This window comes from Notamacropus eugenii, chromosome 5 (assembly GCF_028372415.1).
Source record: "Notamacropus eugenii isolate mMacEug1 chromosome 5, mMacEug1.pri_v2, whole genome shotgun sequence".
Classification (NCBI taxonomy): Eukaryota; Metazoa; Chordata; class Mammalia; order Diprotodontia; family Macropodidae; genus Notamacropus; species Notamacropus eugenii.
The window spans coordinates 202454001-202475090 of record NC_092876.1 but is presented as its reverse complement, the minus strand read 5'-3'; the positions used below and the strand labels follow the sequence as shown (position 1 = coordinate 202475090).

The 21090-nt window shown below is 39.1% G+C and overlaps 1 protein-coding gene and 1 long non-coding RNA gene across 17 annotated transcripts in view; one reads left to right on the top strand and one right to left on the bottom strand.

Annotated features, from left to right (window-relative positions):
- STARD13 (StAR related lipid transfer domain containing 13) overlaps positions 1-21090 on the top strand; it is a 750665-nt gene that overhangs the window by 533908 nt on the left and 195667 nt on the right. Inside the window, exon 1 of one of the 16 annotated variants that reach the window (XM_072616426.1) lies at positions 1011-1387. The exons of 13 other annotated variants lie outside the window; for them this stretch is intronic. In XM_072616426.1, the coding sequence (XP_072472527.1) occupies positions 1219-1387 (169 nt within the window). In that variant the 5' untranslated portion in view covers positions 1011-1218. Of the gene's footprint in view, positions 1-1010; positions 1388-1503; positions 1596-4754; positions 4787-21090 lie in introns of those variants that run through there. 2 more of the 16 variants (XM_072616434.1, XM_072616432.1) reach the window with 2 other exon arrangements.
- On the bottom strand, positions 339-1444 carry LOC140508471 (uncharacterized). The gene is made up of 2 exons (XR_011968446.1): positions 1300-1444; positions 339-1017 (listed from the first exon to the last, which is right to left on the bottom strand). It is a non-coding gene; the product is annotated as an uncharacterized lncRNA (long non-coding RNA).

Below are 21090 nucleotides of genomic sequence, written 5' to 3'. Positions count from 1 at the left end.
TCCTGCCTCCTTGGTTGGCTCATACCATTCCTTTTTCCTTCATTTGTCCATCCTCTCCTCATCAAGTGTCACCTCCTCCAAGGAGACTTTCTTGATTCCTGCCTGGACCCCACCCCATGCAATTTTTTCCTTCCTTTGAAGTCCTATAACTTTTTCTCTCTTCTGACTTTCTCCTCTCAATTTGTATTACTGGTATTGCTGTATACCCTAACTATGAAATTGTAAGGCAGAAATTATCTTACATCACTTTGGGATATATTTTCATCAAACGACTTATTATATGTAAAGTGATATATAAATGTTAGCTATTATTATTTTTGTAATTGCTTGCAAGTGTGTAACAGGCATTCCATAAGTTTTTATTAAGTAAATGTCGTAGTAAAGAGAATTACGTATCGATTAAGTAGTAGAATCAAAGGAGAGAAAAAAGGGAAATGTGGGGATCATTATTCTTTCAATGGACGCTCTGGTCGCCAAGCTCTCTTCTGAGTGTCCCATTCTTTTAATTCTTTGTAATTTTTCTTCTGCTAATAATGCAGTTGAAGTTTGTTGTTGTGGTTCAACTAGATAAAACTTTCTCGGCTCACGTCGGGTGGGTGAAAGGCAGCGGTTTCGATTGCCCGAAGCCGTTCTTTCATCGATGGAGGACAGTGCATTAGGAAGCCCTCTCCGATGACCTGGCTACAGGTAGAGGTTGAGCCGCCAGGTGTTCCTGTGCCCAGCCGTTTCTCCTCCCCCTCCTTTCTTCTGAATTCTCCTGCGGCGGCTCCTGGTGCTTAGTCAGCGGGGAGGCACGACTCGGCTGTTTGCATTTGCCCTCAGAGCCGGAGGGCTGGGAGCCCGCAGCCGCAGCGGCAGCTGCAGCCCGGGCTCGGCTCTTCCAAGCTGACTTGGGAGTACTTTCACATTTTCCCCCCTTCCATTCATTGGCTTCTCGGGGTCACGTGCGGGCCCGGGCCCGGAGGGGGGGCTGGAATTCGGGAGTTGTAGCTTTTGGCACTGCTTTTTTTTTCTTTCCTAAAAAAAAAAAAAAAAAAAAAAAAAGACTTGCTCTGTGCGTCTCTCCCGGGCTTGTTGCCTTTGCACTACTGTGAGTAAAGTTGGAAGCAGCCGCTCAAAGGACTGGGGGTGGCAGGTAAAAAAGAGAGAGAGAGAGAGAGAGAGAGAAAGACAGAGAGGGAGAGAGAGGGAGAGACAGAAGGCAAGCGAGCCGCGGAGATGTTCAGGCAGGTCCCCAGGACCCCGGGCTCTGGCTGCTACTATCTCAATCCCATGACCCCCGAGGGCCAGGACATGTACTTGCGGCTGGATCAGAAGATGAGGCGCTCTCGGTACAGGATGAGCAGGATCCTCGCGCGCCAGCAGCTAGTGACCAAAATCCAACAAGGTGAGTGGCTGGGGAGGGGAGGGCACACCTGCGCCAGGCTTCCCTCCCCCTCGGCCCGCGGGCCCCGGAAAGCCCTTTGATTATGCCAGGTGTGCCAGCCCGGATCTCGCCTCCTGGACCGCGGCGTGTCCCCGGGCTGCCCATCAGTCTCCCTCTGACCTTCTGGGGCTCCTGTTCTCAGCACACGGTGACAACCGGGCGCTGCCAGGTAAACAGAAGCAGCGAGCGCCTAGGTGGAGGACGGGGGCGCCTGGAACGCTTTCCAGAAGTCGTCCGGGGATGTTAGCAGAACAAGCGGGCAAGGTTTCTCCTCGCCCCGTAGGGTTTGGCGCTTTGCTGGAGGGTTGTTTGTTTTTTTTTTTTAATTTATTTACCACGGCCACATTTAAAGCCCCAACTCTGGTTAACTTAAATAAGCAGTCCCTTATTTTAATCCAAGAAAGGGAGAGGAGAAAGAGGGAAAAGGAAAGACAGCCCTGCTCTGATCTTATAGGAAATCTTTGGAGGTCGAGGTAGGAAGATGAGAAGAGCTCTGTCGGAAGTTTACAAGTTGTCAATGGACTTCTTCTTTGACTATTTGCATATTTATCTCAGCAGTTGTGACAGATTTATTGTCTTATTATTTCTGGGAAAGGATTAAATACATAGGCCAGCTTCAAAACAAATCCTTTGACCTTTTACGAGGAGCTAGCAATGAGCTGCTTTAATTACCTTTCTGAAGCAGAGGTGGGAGGATATTGATTACCAGCTGCCCAGGTGAGTGTTTTTCTCCGCTTGAAAGGGAGATTCATAGGAAAAGTCCCTAAAACTTGTCCATCTCAAGGAAACTTTAACATATGGAAGAAAGTTGAAAGAGGAAATAGAAATTGTGAAGTGATTTCTTTCTTTTTCTTTAAGAAGCTCATTTCTGACTTTTTCCTTAAGTAATCAGCTAATGACGCAAAAAGCTGAAGCTGGTGATTCAGTTAAAAATAGTGAAATATAAAGACCAGTAATTTCTAGTGTCTTTTAGTAAAATAGTGACCAATTAAATCTGTGGGTTTGAAAAATATGCAGTCCTTCAAGGGAAATTCAATATTGAGAGGGAAATTGGATTAGGATCTTTATTGTAATGTATCCAAAACGAACAATATATATTCTTGTAGCTGGCATTTGATGAGATTGTTTCCTTGGAAATTAGGAATTGTTTGTGAAGTTTCAGGAACCGGTGATGTGTGAAGGATACTGGTCCTCCATGCAGGTCTCATTTCAGGAAGGATATTATGTCATTCCATAAACTCTGTGTACAAGTCTTGATTGAATAGAAAGAAAAAAAGAATTATTTCCCTGTGGATTGACTTGAAAATACATTAGGCATAATTTCAGAAGTAGTTCAATTTTAGTTAAAGACTACAAAAAAAAGTTGCTTTACAGCATACTGTTATTATCATCACTAGAAAAGGTGCTCCTTGCGTTTGATAATTCTGACAGTGGGTAGTCTGCGTGTTTGCCAGTATTCATCCAGATTTGTTAAAAATCCAATTTAGTGAATTTCTCCAAAATGTATCTAAATATTGATTAATTTTTTAGAATATGAAGTGATGTATTTACTCGTTTGAAGACTACTGATAATAGTTGTCTTTCTAAGTGTTCAAAGTGTTTTACATATATTATCTCATTAGATCTTCTGTTGGTCACCATGTTTTCATCACTTAGTGTATAGATTCTTGCTTAAAATATCTGATTGAAAGATTGGGGGAGCAAATCTCATCCTTATGACTGCGAATATTAGGATCCTGGATTCAGAGTTTTAAGAGACTTTTGAGATCATCTCGTTTAAACTTCTCATCTTATAGCCAAGGAAACTGAAGCTGGGAAAGATTAAATGTCAGGTCACAGAAGTAGCAAATGGCAGAGTCAGAATTCGAATCCTGGTCCTCTTCTAAATCAAGCGCTTTTTCTTCCCCTGTGGCATAATGCTTTCCTCAGTTAGGTATGTTAGTGTGTACGTAGGTATGTTAGTGTGTGAAAGGCCAAAGTAAGACTTTAGCTCTTAGAGAATTCCTGCGATTGGAACCAACTGTTAAACTCTATAGCTATTAACATCATAAAAATAACACACGGCAGCATAATAGACAACTCAGAGCATGGAAAAGGAATTAAAGATGCGACTACAGAAATTTGGAAAGGCAGTTGATAAAGGACCAGCCTTGGAGTCAGGAAGGCCTGGGTTCCTTCCTACCTCTGACAAATTTTGACTGTTATGCTGTCTAAATTAACTTAACCTCTCAATGCCCCAGGCAATTTTCTAACACTGTAATTTGGTGAATAGTTGCTGGTCTGTATTGGTTTGGGGAGTTGCCTCACTCATAGCTCCCTACACCAGTAAAATCACAAGTTTGAGCAAAAAGATAGCTACATTACTGTATGTAACAGATAATATGCAAATTTTGTTTTGAATTACTTGTTTGATTTGAATTATTGCCCAGACATCTTAATTAATGCAATGCATAGTAAAGTTATGACCCTGTGAATCACCTTTGGATTGGGCATAACAGGCCAAAAGGCCAATCTTTACTTCCTTTATATACTTTATGTCTAGAATGTAATATTGGATCCTCCAAGAATATGATCATGTTACAGACCCAGACTTAGACTTTCACATTTGAGATTTCCAGTCAGGTTTTATTTTCTCAAGTATATGGAAACTTTGCTTTACTTGCTTTCCCTGAATCACCATCACCCCTAGTGCATGATGTTAGGTTACTTTTACGGTCTATAATCATTCCACTAATGTTTACTAAGTGGGTATGACATGGGTAATACTGTCAGTTTTTTTTTAATATTTTACATATCTGTTCCTTATACTGACAGTCACATCAGGAAAATAGATTTTCATCAATCTTATCCAAATCTGTCATGGAAAAATGATCACATTATGTTAGTGAAATTTTCGACTGCACTTATAACTGCCTATTTTCAAATTTTATTACTGTTGTGTGCAGAGTAACCAATAATAAAAAAAATGCTCCCTCCTCACCTTATTTCAGTAAAATAGCCAGTGAATAATATAGGGATGATTCAAAAACTTCTAGGCTTTTGTTAAGAAACAGGAACACTAGAAGGGATTGTGATGAGACATAGGATCAGAATTAAAATTATTCAAAGCCAAGGAGAATCTCAGCTGACTCATCTATTAAAAAAAAATTTACCTTCCTGCCCCTGATGAATTTTTCTCTATAGATTTTTTCTAGTTGTAGAGAGTAAAGTCTCAATTTAAAACTGTGGGAGTTATTAAAACTAGATTCTTCCACTCCTTGGAAGTTTGTCATTCGCATCTCTTTCCTCTTACTCTTGTATGCAGGTGGGGGAGGAAAGAGAGAAAAGTGGATTGATACCTGCTCGTTGCCCACCTTACAGGTAGGCACCATGGGAGTTAAGTGTGAGTAAGCTAGAGTTTAGAAGATGCTTTACAAAAGCAAAGTGGGGTTGGCTCCTCCTACCGTTTTCTGAAAGCAAAGATCATATTGACTATGAGTGTACCCTAATTTAAGAAAACTGATATTGGAAAATTCGAATCTTAACTTACAAGACAGATCAGATAATGTTTTACATTAAGAGAATTATCTAGGGTTATCAAATGAAATAGTTCACTGCAGAATTCCATTAATGTTTTCCTGCCCCAGTGAACTCTAAGAAGCAGAATGACCAATGGGGAGGTAGCACCAGGATGGATATGGAGAAACCTATGTCTGCGTGATCTGGGAAGAAACTTTATGGGCCTTACTTTTCTTTTTTGTGGTATTATAGATTTAAAGCTAGAAGGGATCTTAATACAACTACCTCATTTCACATAGGGGGAAACTGAGGCTCAGAGAGCTGATGCTCAATACTACACAAATAGTGAGATTTGATCCCTAGTCCTCTGACTTCTATTCCAAAATTTTTTCCTCTGTGCCACACTGGAAAATAAGAAGGGGCCAGGTAGGAAGAATCTTATTAGGAGCTACAGTTCAGAAGTGAAGATTAAGAGCAGCTCAGAAATGACCCTGTGGCACCATGATGAACTGTGATTCTATTAACATTTTCCCTGACAACTTCTTAGAAACACAAATATTGTAGGACAGGAAGAATGGCTCCCTGTACTTCCTCCCTTCTTCCAAATATGTTATTTGCTTGTGTTTCCTTGTTGTTTTCCACATCGAGCCTTCCTGCGTTCAGTGCTTCCTTGGTCCCACCAATGACCCACTATGGTATAGCAGGATTTAATGGAAGAATTGGGGAAGTCTGATCTGGAAAACTAACTTAATAGAGTTTTATAACTTAAAAAAAAAAGCTTACAGAAATATTTTTTTTCTTAGAACACTGTACTATAAAGAGGCTTCATTTAGGGAATTGCCCTACAGGTATAGCCAAAGGCAAGGGAGACCTATTTCTTAGCGACTTGGGATTGGACTTGTACAGGTACACCTATTCTCATTACAAGATTCATTGCTTGATTTAAAAATGCAAACATCCAGTGAAAAGATTAGTGAGAGACCAAACTTGTATTTTCATTGGATTTTCTTCCCACAGGACTCTAGAGTAAGTTAACATTTTTTAAACATTATCAGGGGACAGGAGGAAGCAGTAGTACATTAGTGCAGATAGAAATTCTGACTGATGGTCTAGCATTTTGAGAATTTGCCCAGCCTTCTTTGCCAAACGTTGGATGGAGGAGACCGCATATTTACAAGGTGTAGATGTCCTTACTTCCTTCCCACTCCGTTTTTATTGGGGGAGATTTAGGGTGGAGCAGTAGCCTAGAATCCATGATGAGAATGCATTAATGATTAGTCAAGTTCTTTTTAAAGCAAATAAAATGGCAACTGTCATGGGTTTATATTTAGTGAGTCAGACTCTCTTGCTGTTCAAAACTCATGGCTGAAGTGCGACATATAAAGGATACTATTTAACAGAAAGTACAAGAAAATATGGTTAGTGAGGTGGAGTAAACTTAGCTAGCATTGACTAATTTTGGAAAGCATCAATAGTGAATGGAATCAGATTAAGTTACAATTACGTAAATACTTGGAGACTCTGGACCAAGTAGAAATGAACATAATTTCATTATTTTGAGTGCTTATGAAGAGGTACCTAAGTAGACATAAGTAAACGTTAAATTTTATATTTAATGAAATTATGCCCCCATATCTTCTCATATCCTCATTGCAGAGGAGGAATTCTGGTATGTGAGCAGATGCAAGTATCTACCACTTTAAGATGCAGATTTAAGAGGAAAAGCATCCTTTTTATCTTCTCTCCCCATAGTATTTTAATTCTTAATAAATTTTAGTACGTTTTCTTCCTTTGTTCCTGAAGTCTCTTCACTTTCTTAGTTCTTGAGTCACTGACTGATTTAGAAGCACACTTCAGAAAACCCCAACATCACTGTTAGGGACTGGGGCAATGCCAGTTCAATATACTAAACAGTCCAATGAGAATAAATCAGAGAAATGGTCCTTTGAGTTTTGGTCCTAATTTGATCTTGGTAAAGTATATGAGTCTGGTGTTTAGCAGAGATGTTCCAGTCATAAGCATACTAGGGGAGAGGAATATGAAGACTAGCTTATAGACTGGCATTGGAGGACAAGGTGGTACCATGCTACTGTAGTGCACATACATTTCTATAGAGGTGGAAAGGCTCAGCAAAATATCTTTTGGAGGCCTGATGAAACCAGAGTATAATGTCGACATGACAGGGTGTTGGGAACTTTCTTTCCCAAAGATGAAATTTATCCTTAGAAATTATTTCATAATGAAAATGTAGCCCCTTTCATATTAATTTGTGTAAAGCTTTATTGTATATTTTCTTATGAGACAAACCACTTACTCTTGGGGGGAAAGTAAGTTTCCAGAGTTGATTCCTTAGAATAGATGTCATTCTTCATAATTCTTGACTGGCTAAGATAAAATCAGTTTTCTAGAAGTTGGAACTTTTTTTTTTCTTTTTTTTCAGATCACCAAACCTCCACACTTTATTCTAATCTATCCTACAGTCAGCCACTGAAGTGATTTTTTCCAAAATGCCAATCTGACCATGTGACTACCCTACTTAATAAACTGTAGTGACTTTGTATCAACTACAAAATATTCTGCTAGGCATTCAAAGCCCTTCATAAAATAGCCCTGCCTTTCCAGTCTTCTTACACTTTGCTCTCTAACATGTACTCTTGGAACCATTGCCACTGGCTTCCTGCCTGTTCCACAAAGATGTTCCATTGCTTGGCTCTAGCCATTTTCTCTGACTGTCCCCCATGCAGGGAGTGCTCTCCCTTTTCATCTCTTCTTACTTTCTTCCTTTAAGTCTCAACTAAAATTCCATCTTGTTTGTGATCCATCTCTTTCATGAGTTCACCAGTTGTTTTTCTGCCTATGTGGTTCTGTAACATAGATCCAAGACAATTGCATCATTTAGTTTCATTAAAAAAAAAACTCACACACAACTTTCCCCCCCTCTATGTAGGAAGCCACATGTATAGAGTATATATGGGGGATACAACAGAGTATACATGGGAGATTCAAGTTAGTTCCCTACTCCTGCTGTATCCCCAGGTCTATTCAATGAGATTGACCCAGAATCTCTTCCTTCTGTTATTTCCTGTTTGTCCTGTATATAGCTTCTTTATATATATACTCATTTCTTTGTCTCTTCCATTCAATTGTGTACTCCTTGAAGGCAGGGACTGCCTTTTGCCTCTTTTTGTATCCCAAGTGCTTAGCACAGTGCCTGGCACATGGTAGGCTCCTAATAAAAATTTGTTGATTTGTCTAATAAAGCAAACCACTATCAGTGCGATATGAAAGTCTCCAAAAGAAATGACCTTACATCATCTTCTATTCAGCTAGGAGAACAGAAGTTAGGGAGAAGCAATGTTATCTGTCTCTTCCTGTCTTACTCATTAATAATGGAAACCAGAGAGATCTTTAAATCCACACATTTAGGCAATAGTCCAGTTAGTCTACTTCCCAGTAGTAACTGTGGGCAAGTCATAAACACATAGAGTAGCAAAAATCTACATCTTCCAACCTAGACACATACTTCACAGTGGGATATCATTCAGGCCACTTTTAATCAATAGTTACTGCCCTTTGCTGCCTTTCAAGTACAGGAAAGTCCATAAACTCATTTCTAATGCTCACATATGCATGTGATTTTTACCTAAAAGGATATGTTTTATCCCTTTCACTATTCCTTGGGGGAGGCATTGTAGTATAATAGAAAAAATACAGTCAGAGGACTGATTTCAAATCCCATATCTTTTACTACTTGTAGGACCTTGGGCAAGTCTTTTCACCATCCCTATATCTCAGTTTCCTCACCTATAAAATGAAGATATTGGATTAGATATCCTCTTAGGGCCTTTTCAGCTCTAGCTCTCTGTTTCTCTGCTACCAGTATTAAAAACATTGATTTTTTTAGGAGGAGACATGCAACTTGTACTTGGGCATCACCAGATTCTTCTCCGATGTTGGTGGAAAAACAGAATAAGTCCATTTTGGGAGGATATGAAGACATGTGCCTTACAGGTCCAATACCATTGTTTCCTTGAAGTTTCTCAACTGTGATGACTGGAGCTGGGCTCCAGATGGATTATTTGTGTCTTTACCTTCCTCTTGAGTCTCCACCTCCCCCATCTCTCCAAGGTATCTCTCCTACTGGGGAGAAAATGACAACAACGACCAAAAAAAAGAACCCCAAACCCTGAGGAGCTGACTTAAGATCTAAGAGATTTACTGATTAAAATGTGTCTTCTGAATGTTTTAAATTTCGACTAGACTGATGCCACCATTACAGAATTCTTGTCTTGGACTGTTCAGTTAGATGAGGGGTTCTTAACCTAGGAGAGTCCACGGACAGATTTCAAAGGGCCCATGAGACTGAATGGGGGAACAATATACATCACTATTTTCCACTAACTAAGTTTTAGCATTTTCTTCAATTACTTATTAAAAACAACAACAACAGCATTATTCTGAGATGGGATCCCCAGGCTTCACCAGACTTTTGAGGGATTCATAACAGAAAATAAAAGTTTAAGAACCTTCGTATTAGATCTGCAGGATTGTCCACCCCTCGTCTCACATGTAGCTCCTATTTATATGGTATTTTAAGGTTCTTGGGACTCTTTAAATACATCATCTCATTTGATGTAATTGGTCCATTTTACAGATGAAGAAATTCTCAGAGCGAGTGAATTGCCCAGGGTTGCACAGCTAATCAGGGTCTGTAGAAGGACATGACTGCAACTCCATCTGGATCCAAGGCTAGCATTCTTTTCACTATAGTACACTGCTTCCTTGGCCTGGATGATGAAAAAGGGGCCCAAGCGTCATGGTGAGCAAGTGTTATTAGAACATTTTGTTTGTTGTTTCCAGGTCCAGGACAAGGCTTTCCTGAGTTCTACTTTTGCCTTCAGAGATTCAGAAATGGGCTTGACCAGCCCTAGGGAAGATAGTTTAATGAAGAGTAGAGACCATAGGACTCGCCTCACTCATGACTTTCTCTTTTTTCAAAGCTGTAATAACTATGAGACCTTGCATGTGTTCAGAGAAGAGTTTGGCTAATATGGAATATTCCATTGCTGCAGGGGGCTCTCAGCAGGAAAAGAACAGGAAACCACTACAGGGTTGTTAGGTGGCTGGAGGTAATGTGAGAATATGTTTAGTTGGGGAGGGGACACACTAGAGCAGGACATCAAGAGGACAGTTGCCCAGAATGAATTTTGACTTTGTGGTTTTAAAATATTTCTCCCACTAGGTCTGAAGAAAGGAAGTCAAAAGAATTTAGTTTTACGAAATAAATTTAGTTTCCACATGAAATAAGCAATCATTGTGTATCTCTAGTCTGTAAATGTTTTATTGGGAGAGTTTGTTTTGTTTTTTATTGAGTGTTAATATGTTACTATAGTCTGTGATATGAGGGGGGTGTGTGTGTGTGTGTATGTGTGTATGTATGTTCAATATGGAATCAAGATTTAGTGCTGGCTAGAAGGGACCTTGGAGTTACTCTAGTCCTACCCCTTCATTTTACAGAAGAGGAAACTGAGGTCCAGAGAAATGAAATGATATGCCCAAGGACCTTCCAATAGTTATTATTGGCAAATCACACAGGAATAGAGTAAGAAAAAATAGGAATAGGAAGTGTCAGCATTGGTAGAAATGATAAAGGACCAGCCACATCTTCTGACCTGGATGTATGCTTTATGGTTAGGTATTGATGAACCATCAATAAGCATTTATTAAGCACTTGCTGTATGCAGGAGACTTATGAAAGTCCTTAGCTTCAAGAAACTTTGTGTTCTGATAAGGAAAACATGTACATCTATAGGTACACACAAGATAGACAAATCAAATATTGTACAAGGTAACCTTTGAAAGGAAGGTACCAGCAGACCAGGAAAAGTTGCCATAGTCATTGCTGCTTGAGTTGCGTGCTGAAAGAAATTAGGGCTTCCAGAAGGTGAAAGTGAGCATTCCAGGCCTGGGAGACGTTAGTGAAAGATGAAATATCTGTGGTGTGTGTGAAGGACAGCAGGCAGAACATTGTATGGCAGGAACACAGAATGCAAGAGCAGGGTAATGTGTGTGTTGATATAAAAGATTAGGTTGTAAAGAGTATAAAAGTCAAACAGACCAATTTGTATTTGATCCTTGAGATAGTGGGGACCTAGTGGTGTCCGAGTAGAGGAGTTGGTTAACAGAGATGGGAGGTGCAGCATCCTGTGTTTAAAAAAAGGTCAACAGGCAAGAAGTACAGCTTAGCTCAACCATAGAGTATGTAAAGAAATAGAGGAGTAATGTATGAAAAGATTGGAAAGGTAGTTTGGGGCCAGATTGAGAGACTTTAAATGCCAAACAGAAGCATTCTATAGACTAGAATATTTATACCATAGGATCAAAGTACCTTTTGTGTCCTTGTGACCCCAGAATGGAGCATAGGAACACAGTGACCACTCAGCAAGGGTCAAGTGACTGGTCAGAGAAAATTGATGCAGAACACTGAAAGGGTTTTCATGATATTGACTGAAAAGACCCGACCTTTAAGGTTTTACAATCCATATGAATTTGAATGTGGCACCATTTGCTAAATCAGCAGGAATAAAGGCAAGCCTGTGTGACTTGGCTAACACAGGTATAGCGTTTAAAAATCTGTCATGCTTCAATTTACTCTCAAGTCAGTGAAACTGACCAACTTAATGGTGCAACTTGAGATAATGCCGATTGAAAGTGACTCCCTCTTGCTTTAATAATGCACAATGGTGAGGGGTGTCACAGAATTGAGGTTGCAGTCTAATTTGGCCCCCTCAATCCCCCAGTCTATACATCTGTATTAGCTTTTGAGCTGAGGGAATGTACTGCTTATGCATTTCAACTTTCCACTTCAGGTGCTTTCCTAGTTAACTTTTAAAACCATAAATATTGGTGGGAGCTCTATTCAGTTTATAAGTGAACTATAATATTTCTCACATATTTGTATTCACCAAGTGAATGTCATGAAATAATATTCTTTTTGACTGAATGTTTTACTGGAAGCAAAGATGTCATGAAATAATATTCTTTTTGACTGAATGTTTTACTCCCATCAAATCATAATCTTCTAAATCTACCTAAAGGAAGAAAATGGGCAATAGAGCCAACCCTGATGATACTCTAGGTCTACCTAAGTAAAACCACACTACTCATTTGTGAAAACTAAAAGTATCTCCAGATGTTTATCATTGACCTTATGATCATATATAGAATTCCCCTGAAGGACACATTTCCAACTAAACACATCTTGCAAAACTGAGAATGAGGCACCCAGAAGAGCTATACACATTGTCTTCCTTCTAAATTCCAACCCTCTAGCTATTAGCATTCCAGTCCACCTGCAGTTTTTCCCCCCTACGGAGGGTTTTACTAAATGAAAAAAAAAAGAAAGAAAAAGAAAAATGAGAGCTGAAGCTGATAAAGCCATTGAGATGTTTTTATTGCTAGCCTCATAGGGGCAAGAAAGCTTGGCAAAGCCAAAAGGAAATCAGCCTTGCAGAACTTTGGGAAGAAAGTCCTCCAAAGGAATTTCACTCTCAGTTCATCAGCTGTAGGTTCAAACACAGGTAGTGATGTAATCCCTCATTTGGATGATTTATTTATTCATTAGGATACTTACTGCTAATGACTACCAGTTCCATCAAAGTTGCACCCTAATGAGGGTCAGCATGGTATGAGTTATAAAAAAGGATTTTGGAACTATGCCATCTCTCTCGTGTGTTCACTAGTAGTTTATTCTGTCTGGGTGGTTCTGTAACATGTATTGAGGCCAATATAATTGCAGCATTTAGTTGTGTTTTTTAAAAAAATCTCCTTCCTCTCCCCCCGCTCCCTTCCATGTAGAAATACCACATGTAGCAGAGTGTATATGGAGGATACAGTAGTTTCAAATCAATTCCTTGCTCCTACTGCATCCCCAGCTTTGTTCAATGAGACTAACCCAGAAGCTCCAAAAGATCCCAAATTGTCCCTGAGAGTAAATCACTGCTCTACGGCAAAGGTGTTAAACCTACAGGTTTATGTTTGCAAAAGGTGTTTTTCACTGTCATGGAAGATATATAAAGTCCAAACCAAAAGAGAGTTTCCTGTCAATGGTGAGATTATCCAAAAGCTTCTCTTGGAAGACAGTTTGCACATTGCATTAAACCCTGTGCTATTACAGGACCTTCTTAGTTAATTAAATCTACCAGAATACCAAATGGACCTAGCTATCCACAATGGAAGAAAAAAAAAGGATTAAGAAAATTTACTGGAATTTGGCATGCAGCTAGATGAGCAGCCCATTTAGTCCATTAATTTATCTTGGACAGGCACTTCAGGCAGACAATTACTTGGGCACAGAACAGACTAAGAGGAAGAGCTTGAGCTGAATTGCATTTGGGAAATTGCAAAGTGCTTTTCAGTGATCCCACACTGCTTGTTATTGTGAAAGTCCATCTTTTTAGCATTGTTGTTACTACATTACTCTCGTATAGCTGTGAATAAAGGAATGCTGTGATCTTAGTTACAAATATACTAGTAACCCAAAGGTAAATGGGCAGTTGCATGATGGGTAAAAATGCATTCAAATTCAGGCCAGTTTAAAAAAAAAATGAATCAGCACTTGATATGCGCAGGGTACTGGTTACAACATACTACCATTGAAGTTACCAGTGACAACAGTGTATGATAATTGGTGTGAAAAGCATCATAAAGGACCTCTGGTCCTCTACAGGGAAGTGGGTCAATTATATAGAGCTAGAATGAGGGCATTATTTGAGGACAGATGCAGGAGAAATTCACATATAAAAGGAACTGATGTATTGATTTTTTTCCCCCATTTATGAAATTCAGAAAAATTCCACCATTTTGAAAAAAAATTCACCTTTTGATAAGGGCTTTCATTTTAACCTTCTTGTATTTAAAAGTTTATTTAATTGTTTGTATCTACTCTTTAGATAACTTGGCAGATTAGATGGTATGCAGTTGTAAACCATTAACTAACCAGTAGCACAGTTCAGGTTTTAGAATTTATTTATTTTTGTCTACCTTGCATTAGAGTGAAATGCTTTTCCCTCTGCTTTATGATTTATTTTTGACCAATTTATAAGATTTGATTACTTTGAACCAAAATTTCTCTTAGTCACCACTGGGACATTTGGAAGCTATCTCCCCTTTCCTAGGCTTTGTGAAGGGTATTGTCATGTTACCTTCATCACCATATCATACATTCTGCCTCATGACATTAATTTTCCTAGAGGTCGATTGTTCCTCATGATAATACCCAGAAATAAAATTAATTTCAGATCCATCTCCAGTTCATTTAGCAGCAGACATGCTCAGGTAGAACTACTGTCCATCCATATATTGCAGGAAACTGAGCTTTGTTTTGGAGTCTTTCTGAAATGCAAGGTATGTCCTGATTACTGCCATCAAGATATGATTATAACGACATGAAGCCAGCGGTCATGGAAGGACTTCTTCAGTTAGAATTACGTGGATTTAATGAAAATATTTAGTCTTTTGGTGTTTGTCACTTGACTTTTTGCCCAGACTGCAGGCATTATACAAGTTTCAAGACTTATTTGTTGACTTTGCACTATTTCAAGATAATTAGGAACAAGTACGTATTAAGCATCATCACTGTACTAAGGACTGAACTCTTTAGAATCATTTTGATTATATTTTTGTCATTGGCTTGCTGTTCATGCTCTCCACATATACAGTTCTAGGTTAGTGTGGCCAAAGCCAGCCCAGTCAGCAACATCTACCCTCTCCTGCTGCCCACTTGAGTATTGCTTGGTTTTATCAGGAACACTGTGTTCAAATTAAATGCCAAGACAGCTGGAATTCTGACATTTGGCAGAGATACTGGCATGTTTAGGTAGGAACTGGTATAGTATAAAAACCAGGCTGTCTCCCTCCTCCCCCATGTGCCCTACCCTACCTCAGCTCCTCCAAAGTGAGGCTTTTTCTTCCTGGAAAGCACTTGAGACCAAATCCCCATCTTCCTCCTGATCTCATCAAAAGCCTTCAGTTCCACAGAATTTGGTGATACATGTGACTTATTCAGAGAGAGAGAGAGGAACTGCTCACTGATGAGATGGAAGTCCTTTGTGGAGGAAGAAGGGAATTTAGTTGCCTTGTATTGTTTGTGGAGGCAAAAGAAGGGCAGTATATTTTTCTATTATATTGCAACTTTACCAAACATACTAACATGGAAAAGAATCCAGGAAGATTAGAGTGTATCCATTATAAGATAGCAGCCCTGTATGAAGGTTTCATTTTTAGGATTTTGTAATTCTATCAGACAAAACCATTCTTAGCTGCAGTTGTGATTTGCACTTGTACCCAGACAACAGTAGCTAGTCAGAAGAAAATACCAATGTTCTGCCAGGTTCTGATGTCTGTGAAATTTTGCCAGCAGCAAAACAGGATCAAAAATAATAAACAGACCTCCTCCCTCAACTGCCTGCATGGTATTTACACAAAGAGATTGATGAACTCTGTGTGTGTGTGTGTGTGTGTGTGTGTGTGTGTGTGTGTGTGTGTGTATTCAGGAAAGGGAAGTTTTAGGAAGAAATGTTAAATCTTTGGTGTTGGGATATGTGTAAGGTTTAATATTTTATCAAATGATTAAGATTCCATGGAGCTTAGAACTGGAAAGAAGTAAGGAGTTTATCTAGTGAAGGGGTGGGGAACCTGCAACCTCAAGGCCACATGTGGCCCTCTAGGTCCTCAAGTATAACCCTTTGAATCCAAACTTCAAAGAAGAAATCCCCTTAATAAAAGAATTTGTTCTGTAAAACTTGGATTCGGTCAAAAGGCTGAACCTAAGGACCTAGAAGGCCACATGTGGTTTCAAGGCCACAAGTTTGTCACCCTTTCATTTTATAGATGAGGAAGCAGACCTAGAAGGAAGTGACTTGTCCAAAATCATAGAAAGTGGCACAGCTGAGATTTGAGTGTAGGTGTTCTGGCTCCAAAACCAGCACTCTTTTGAGTAGGATGGTCTCTAAAAGAGAACAAGTGTATTGGATTTCTAGAACAAGTTACTTTGACATGTGATACTATGAAACTTCCTTGGTTTTTAGGGTCCATTTTCACCATAAAACAACGTGAGATTGATTGCATTTTTTGATACAGGGAAATAGCAAAGTCTAGTGTGGGTATGTTGAGGGAGTAGAACAAGCCAGGAGATCTACTTTCTCTGATTCTGTCTTCTTTAGTCTATTGCTTGACTTTAGCTAATTGACTTAATCTATCTCTGTCAGCTTCCTTATCTGTCAAGTGGATATTATTTTTGCAGAATTGTTGAGAGGAAAAAATAAAGTAATGAATGTGAATATTTCACATTCGATCATTTTTTTTAGTACCAAGGTGCTGCCTTGGCATTCACTGGAGCCCAGACCATAGATACCATTTTAAGCCAGTCTCTCCCCTCTAGAATATTTTTGTAAAGAACAAAGCGTTAAGAACAGTAGCTGTTGCCTGTTTCTAGGAAGGGAAAAGGGATTTTAGTGCTCTGGAGGACTGTAGACTGTTCTTTCTTTAAGTCCTAACCCCCTTATCAAAATCATTGATTATGCCCAGTCAAGCCTCAGCCCTTGGTCATTCCTACATATATGCTGCTGAATGAAAATGATAAAAATATTCTGACTAGGTCTATTACAATTCTACGTTACATAACCTCAACTGGGCCCTCACTGCTGCTAGGCAATCCTGCTATACCTTCTTTATCAACTCATTGTCCCACTCTCTGTAGCAGTTCTTCCAAACCTTTTCATCCCATCTTAAACCTCTCATTGTTTTCCTCCCCCCTACCTTCTCAGCTGAGAACTTTGCCTCATATTGTACAGAAAAAAATTGAGGCCCTTCACTATAAACTCCTGCTTCTATCACTCAGATGCCTTCTTTCTCTATTTTCTCCTTCACTTCTGTCTCACATGTTGAAGTGCTCTTACTTGATCCTTCCATCCCAAATATTATCCAGCATTTCTTCTGCCCTTTGGGGCCAAAGTTTTTGAAAAGGCCTTCTACAACAGATAATTCCACTTTCTCTTTTCTCATGCTTTTCTTAATCCTTTACAATCTGACTTCTGACATTATTCCACTGAAACAGTCTCTCCAAAATAACTGATGATCTCTTAGTTGCCACATCCAATGGGCTTTTTTGTGTTTTGGTTCTCCTTGACCTCTTTGCAGCCTTTGACACTATTGATCTCTCTGTCTGTGTCTCTCTCTCCCTGTCTCTCTCTCTTTCCCTTCCCTCCCCTTCCCTCCAGGTTTCCAGGGCTTACCCATCTCATTACTCTGTCTTTGTCTCCTTTGCTGGATATTCTTCCAGATCATGCCCTCTAACTGTAGGTATCCTTCAGGGCTCTGTCTTGGGCCCTTTTCTCTCTATTACTTCACTTGGGAATCTCATTAGCTCCCAAGGATTTAGTTACCATCTTTATGTTGAGGATTCTCAAAGTTACCAATCCTGCCCCAGCCTTTCTGTGATCTTCAATCTTGAATCTCTAGCTGCCTTTTAAGTATCTTTAATTGGATGTCCAGTAGACATCTTAAACTCAATATGACCAAAACAGAATTTAATATCTTTGCCCCTGACTGTGCCTCACCTCCTCTCTTCCCTGTTACTTGTGGGTAACACCATCCTCCAATCATCGTGGTCTCTTCACTGTCTCTCCTCCACCTCCACCCCCACTCCTATATCTAGTCTATTGCCAAAGTCTGTCAATTTCACCTTTGGAACATCTCTCAAACATTCCCTCTTCCCTCCCCTGGCTCTGCTACCACTCTAGTGCAGACCTTCATGACTTCACACCTGTTACCACTGCAGTAGTTTGCTAACGATCCTACCTGCTTCTAGGCTCTCCCCTCTCCAAACCATGAAAAGTGATTGTCCTAAAGTGCAGGTCCAGTCAAGTCACCTCCCCACTTAATAAGCTCCAGTGGCTTCCTATCACCTCCAGGATGAAATACTAAATTCTCTGTTTATCATTCAAAACCCTTCATAACCTAACCCACTTCTACCTTTCCAGTCTTCTTATACCTTATTCCCCCTCCCTGATAGATTCTCCTTGATCTAATGACACTGCTCTATTTGCTGTTGCAGGAAGAAAACTTCATCTCTTGGCTTCAGTATTTTCTCTGACTGTCCCCCTTGTCTGGAACCAATATCCCTCCTCTGCTCTCACTACAGACTTCACTGGCTTCCTTTAAGTTCCAACAAAATCTCACCTTCTATAGGAAGTCTTTCCCAAACTGTCTTAATTTTAGTGCCTTCCCTCAGTTAAGTATTTACTATTTATCCTGTATATAGCTTGCTTTGTATCGTTTTATTGCGTGTTGTCTCTGCCGCAAGATTATAAGCTCCTTGAGGGCAGGGATTATTTTTTTGCCTCTTTATGTATCCCCAGTGCTTAGTACTGTGCCTGACACATAGGTGCTGAATATGTTTGTTGACTGGTTGGAGGTAAAGGGAAATCAGAGTTGAATGACTGGACCCAAAATTCAGTGTCTGTCTGGAAGGAAGCCTCTTGTGGCATGCCTCAGGGATCTGTACTTGGCCCTGAGTTATTTAACTTTTTTGCCCCACCAGTAGTCTGGATAAAGGCCTAGGTTTCATGCTTGTCACATTTACAGATGGCAAAAAGCTAAGAGAGATAGTTAACACTCAGGATGACAGATTAAGGATTAATAAAGAGCATAACAAAATATATATGTATAAAGAAGCACATACCTACATGTTTGTACAGACATATACATGTGTATAATTTTATGTGTATATATGTCAAATTTAACAAGATAAACCCCCAAGACAAAGAGTCTTACATTTGAGTTAAAAACAAATTGACGTAAGTACAAGATCAACATTAGTTCGCTAGACAAAGATCAGGGAGTTTTGGTGGAATGCATTATCACCGTGAGTTAACAGTATTCTTAGACAGTCAAGAAGATTAGCACAATTGATTAAAGAAAGCCTACTGGGCTATCATAGCATGCTTACCTGGGTGCCTCATTTTGGAAGTAAAGGATCTCAAATTGATTCCATATGAGGATCATTTGAAAGAACTGAAGAGTTTTAGCTATGTTCAAGTTTTTGAAGGGGGGTTGGAAGAGAAATCAGATTTGTCCTTGGCTCCAGAAGGCAGTGAGAAGTAGGAACAACCAATGGTAGCTTCTGAGAGACAATTTCATCTTGATGTAAAGGGAAAAAAAAGTCTTAACAGTCCTAACAGAGCTGGTAGGCCTTCTAGAAAAGGCTGGATGACCTTATGTTGAGGCATGCTTAATGGGAAATGTTGTTCAGGCATGAATTAAACTGGATGGTCTCTGATTTCTCTTTCAACTCTGATATTTCATGTTTCTCTGAAAATTGTGTTCCATTTCTAAAAAAAGTAAAAGCTAACTATGCCAGTGTGCTTCTATTTATTATTCTTTCTTAGTTTGTTAATAGATGCAATTCTTTGCACCATTTTACATTTTTAGATTTTTTTTTTGTTTGTGAGTTTTGAGATTTTTTTAATTACAGAAAGATAGTTAATTTAAGTAAATTGTAGCTAATTGTGTTTATCTTAATCTCAACTTTTATCTTCTGACTCACTGGGATTGGTAGAAAAATTTTATTTATGCTCAGATTATTAAATATTTTACCCTAAATAAATGATTTCACCTAACTGAATAGGCTGAATAATGGGCTAAACATAGATTTGATATAGACATATGAATGTACAGTTGTGCACACACATACAGACACACATGCACACATGTAGGTGAGTGGCTTAAATTCTTTTATTAAGTATAAAATTAATTACAGAATAAAATAAAGAATGGAGTCTATTGTTGCTTAAAGGAGACATGAATTCAGTGCAGAATTATATAGCTAAATTAAACTATGTGTAGCTAAGGTTTTTCCTCAGTATGAATTTTCTGATGTTGAAACAGGTCTGTATTTTGTTCTAAATATTTCTCACATCAATAATATATAGAAGACATTCATTTAATGTGATGTCTGTTATGCTCTACAATGTATTGGATGCTGACAGAAGCCTTTGACAATTTAACATATACTGAAACCCATAGAAACATTTTCATTGTGAATTTCCAGATAAATGGGTTTTACAAAATAATCTTAACACATTGTGTGGGTAAAAGCAGATTTGCAGAATGCCTAATTTCTCTCTAGAGCCATACATACAAAAGCTTATTTCCATCACGAAATGACAAAGTACTGATCTGGGGTAGGGAAAGAAGTTCCTCTCTTGTAGCTTCATACACCAATGAAATTACAGATCTGGTAAATGCATATGCACATATGTGTATATATACACATGGACATCTGTGTATAGATATGTATATGCACATATGCATACACATGGATATCTGTATGTATATATATATATATATATGTTTAAGGTTTTCTTTATTTCTTTTCAACTTGATGTCAGTTTTCATTTCCTTTTATTTTGTTTTATGTTTCTGTATCTCTGGTGCCTGGTAGGTGCTTAATAAATACTTGGTGATTGACAGAAGCTGACTTTTCCTCTGGTATACACATCCACGCAAATTTTTTAGCGCAGTCACTGAACATTTATTAAGCACTTACTATGTGCCAGGCCTATATTAGGCTGGGGATACAAAAATGAAAGAAGTAGACTGTGAAAGTTTGCTGTCTCTAATAGGGATCAAAAAGAGTCTTGAACGAGGATCAGGGATCATGGTAGTTGGGAGAATATCCAGATTGTATAGAGTAACATCCGACTGACTTGTCAAGAGAAACAGGGGTCCAGAATTCAGTGACATCTTTCTCCCACATCTGGACAGAGTCATCCTCCCCACCAACAGGGATGTGAGGTACCTGACAGCTTTCCTGCATCCAGTTGACTTAAAAGAAAGAACACACTTCTTGTTTATACCTGCCTTGGCCATGTGAACAACCATTTATAAATCACTGAAATTTGTGACAAAGGCCGACAATTTGGTGTGAGAGTTATGAGTAGCTGGAGATGAGAAGGCAAAAAAGCTACTATCCTTTAAGCACCTTGGTCTGTCCCAGAAACAAAGGGAAGGAGTTTTTGACTCATTCTTTTCTTGGCTCCTTTGAAGCTGTACCTAGAATTCTGCCTAGATTTTTGAATTTCTCTTACCGCAAAGCTTGTAGCTAA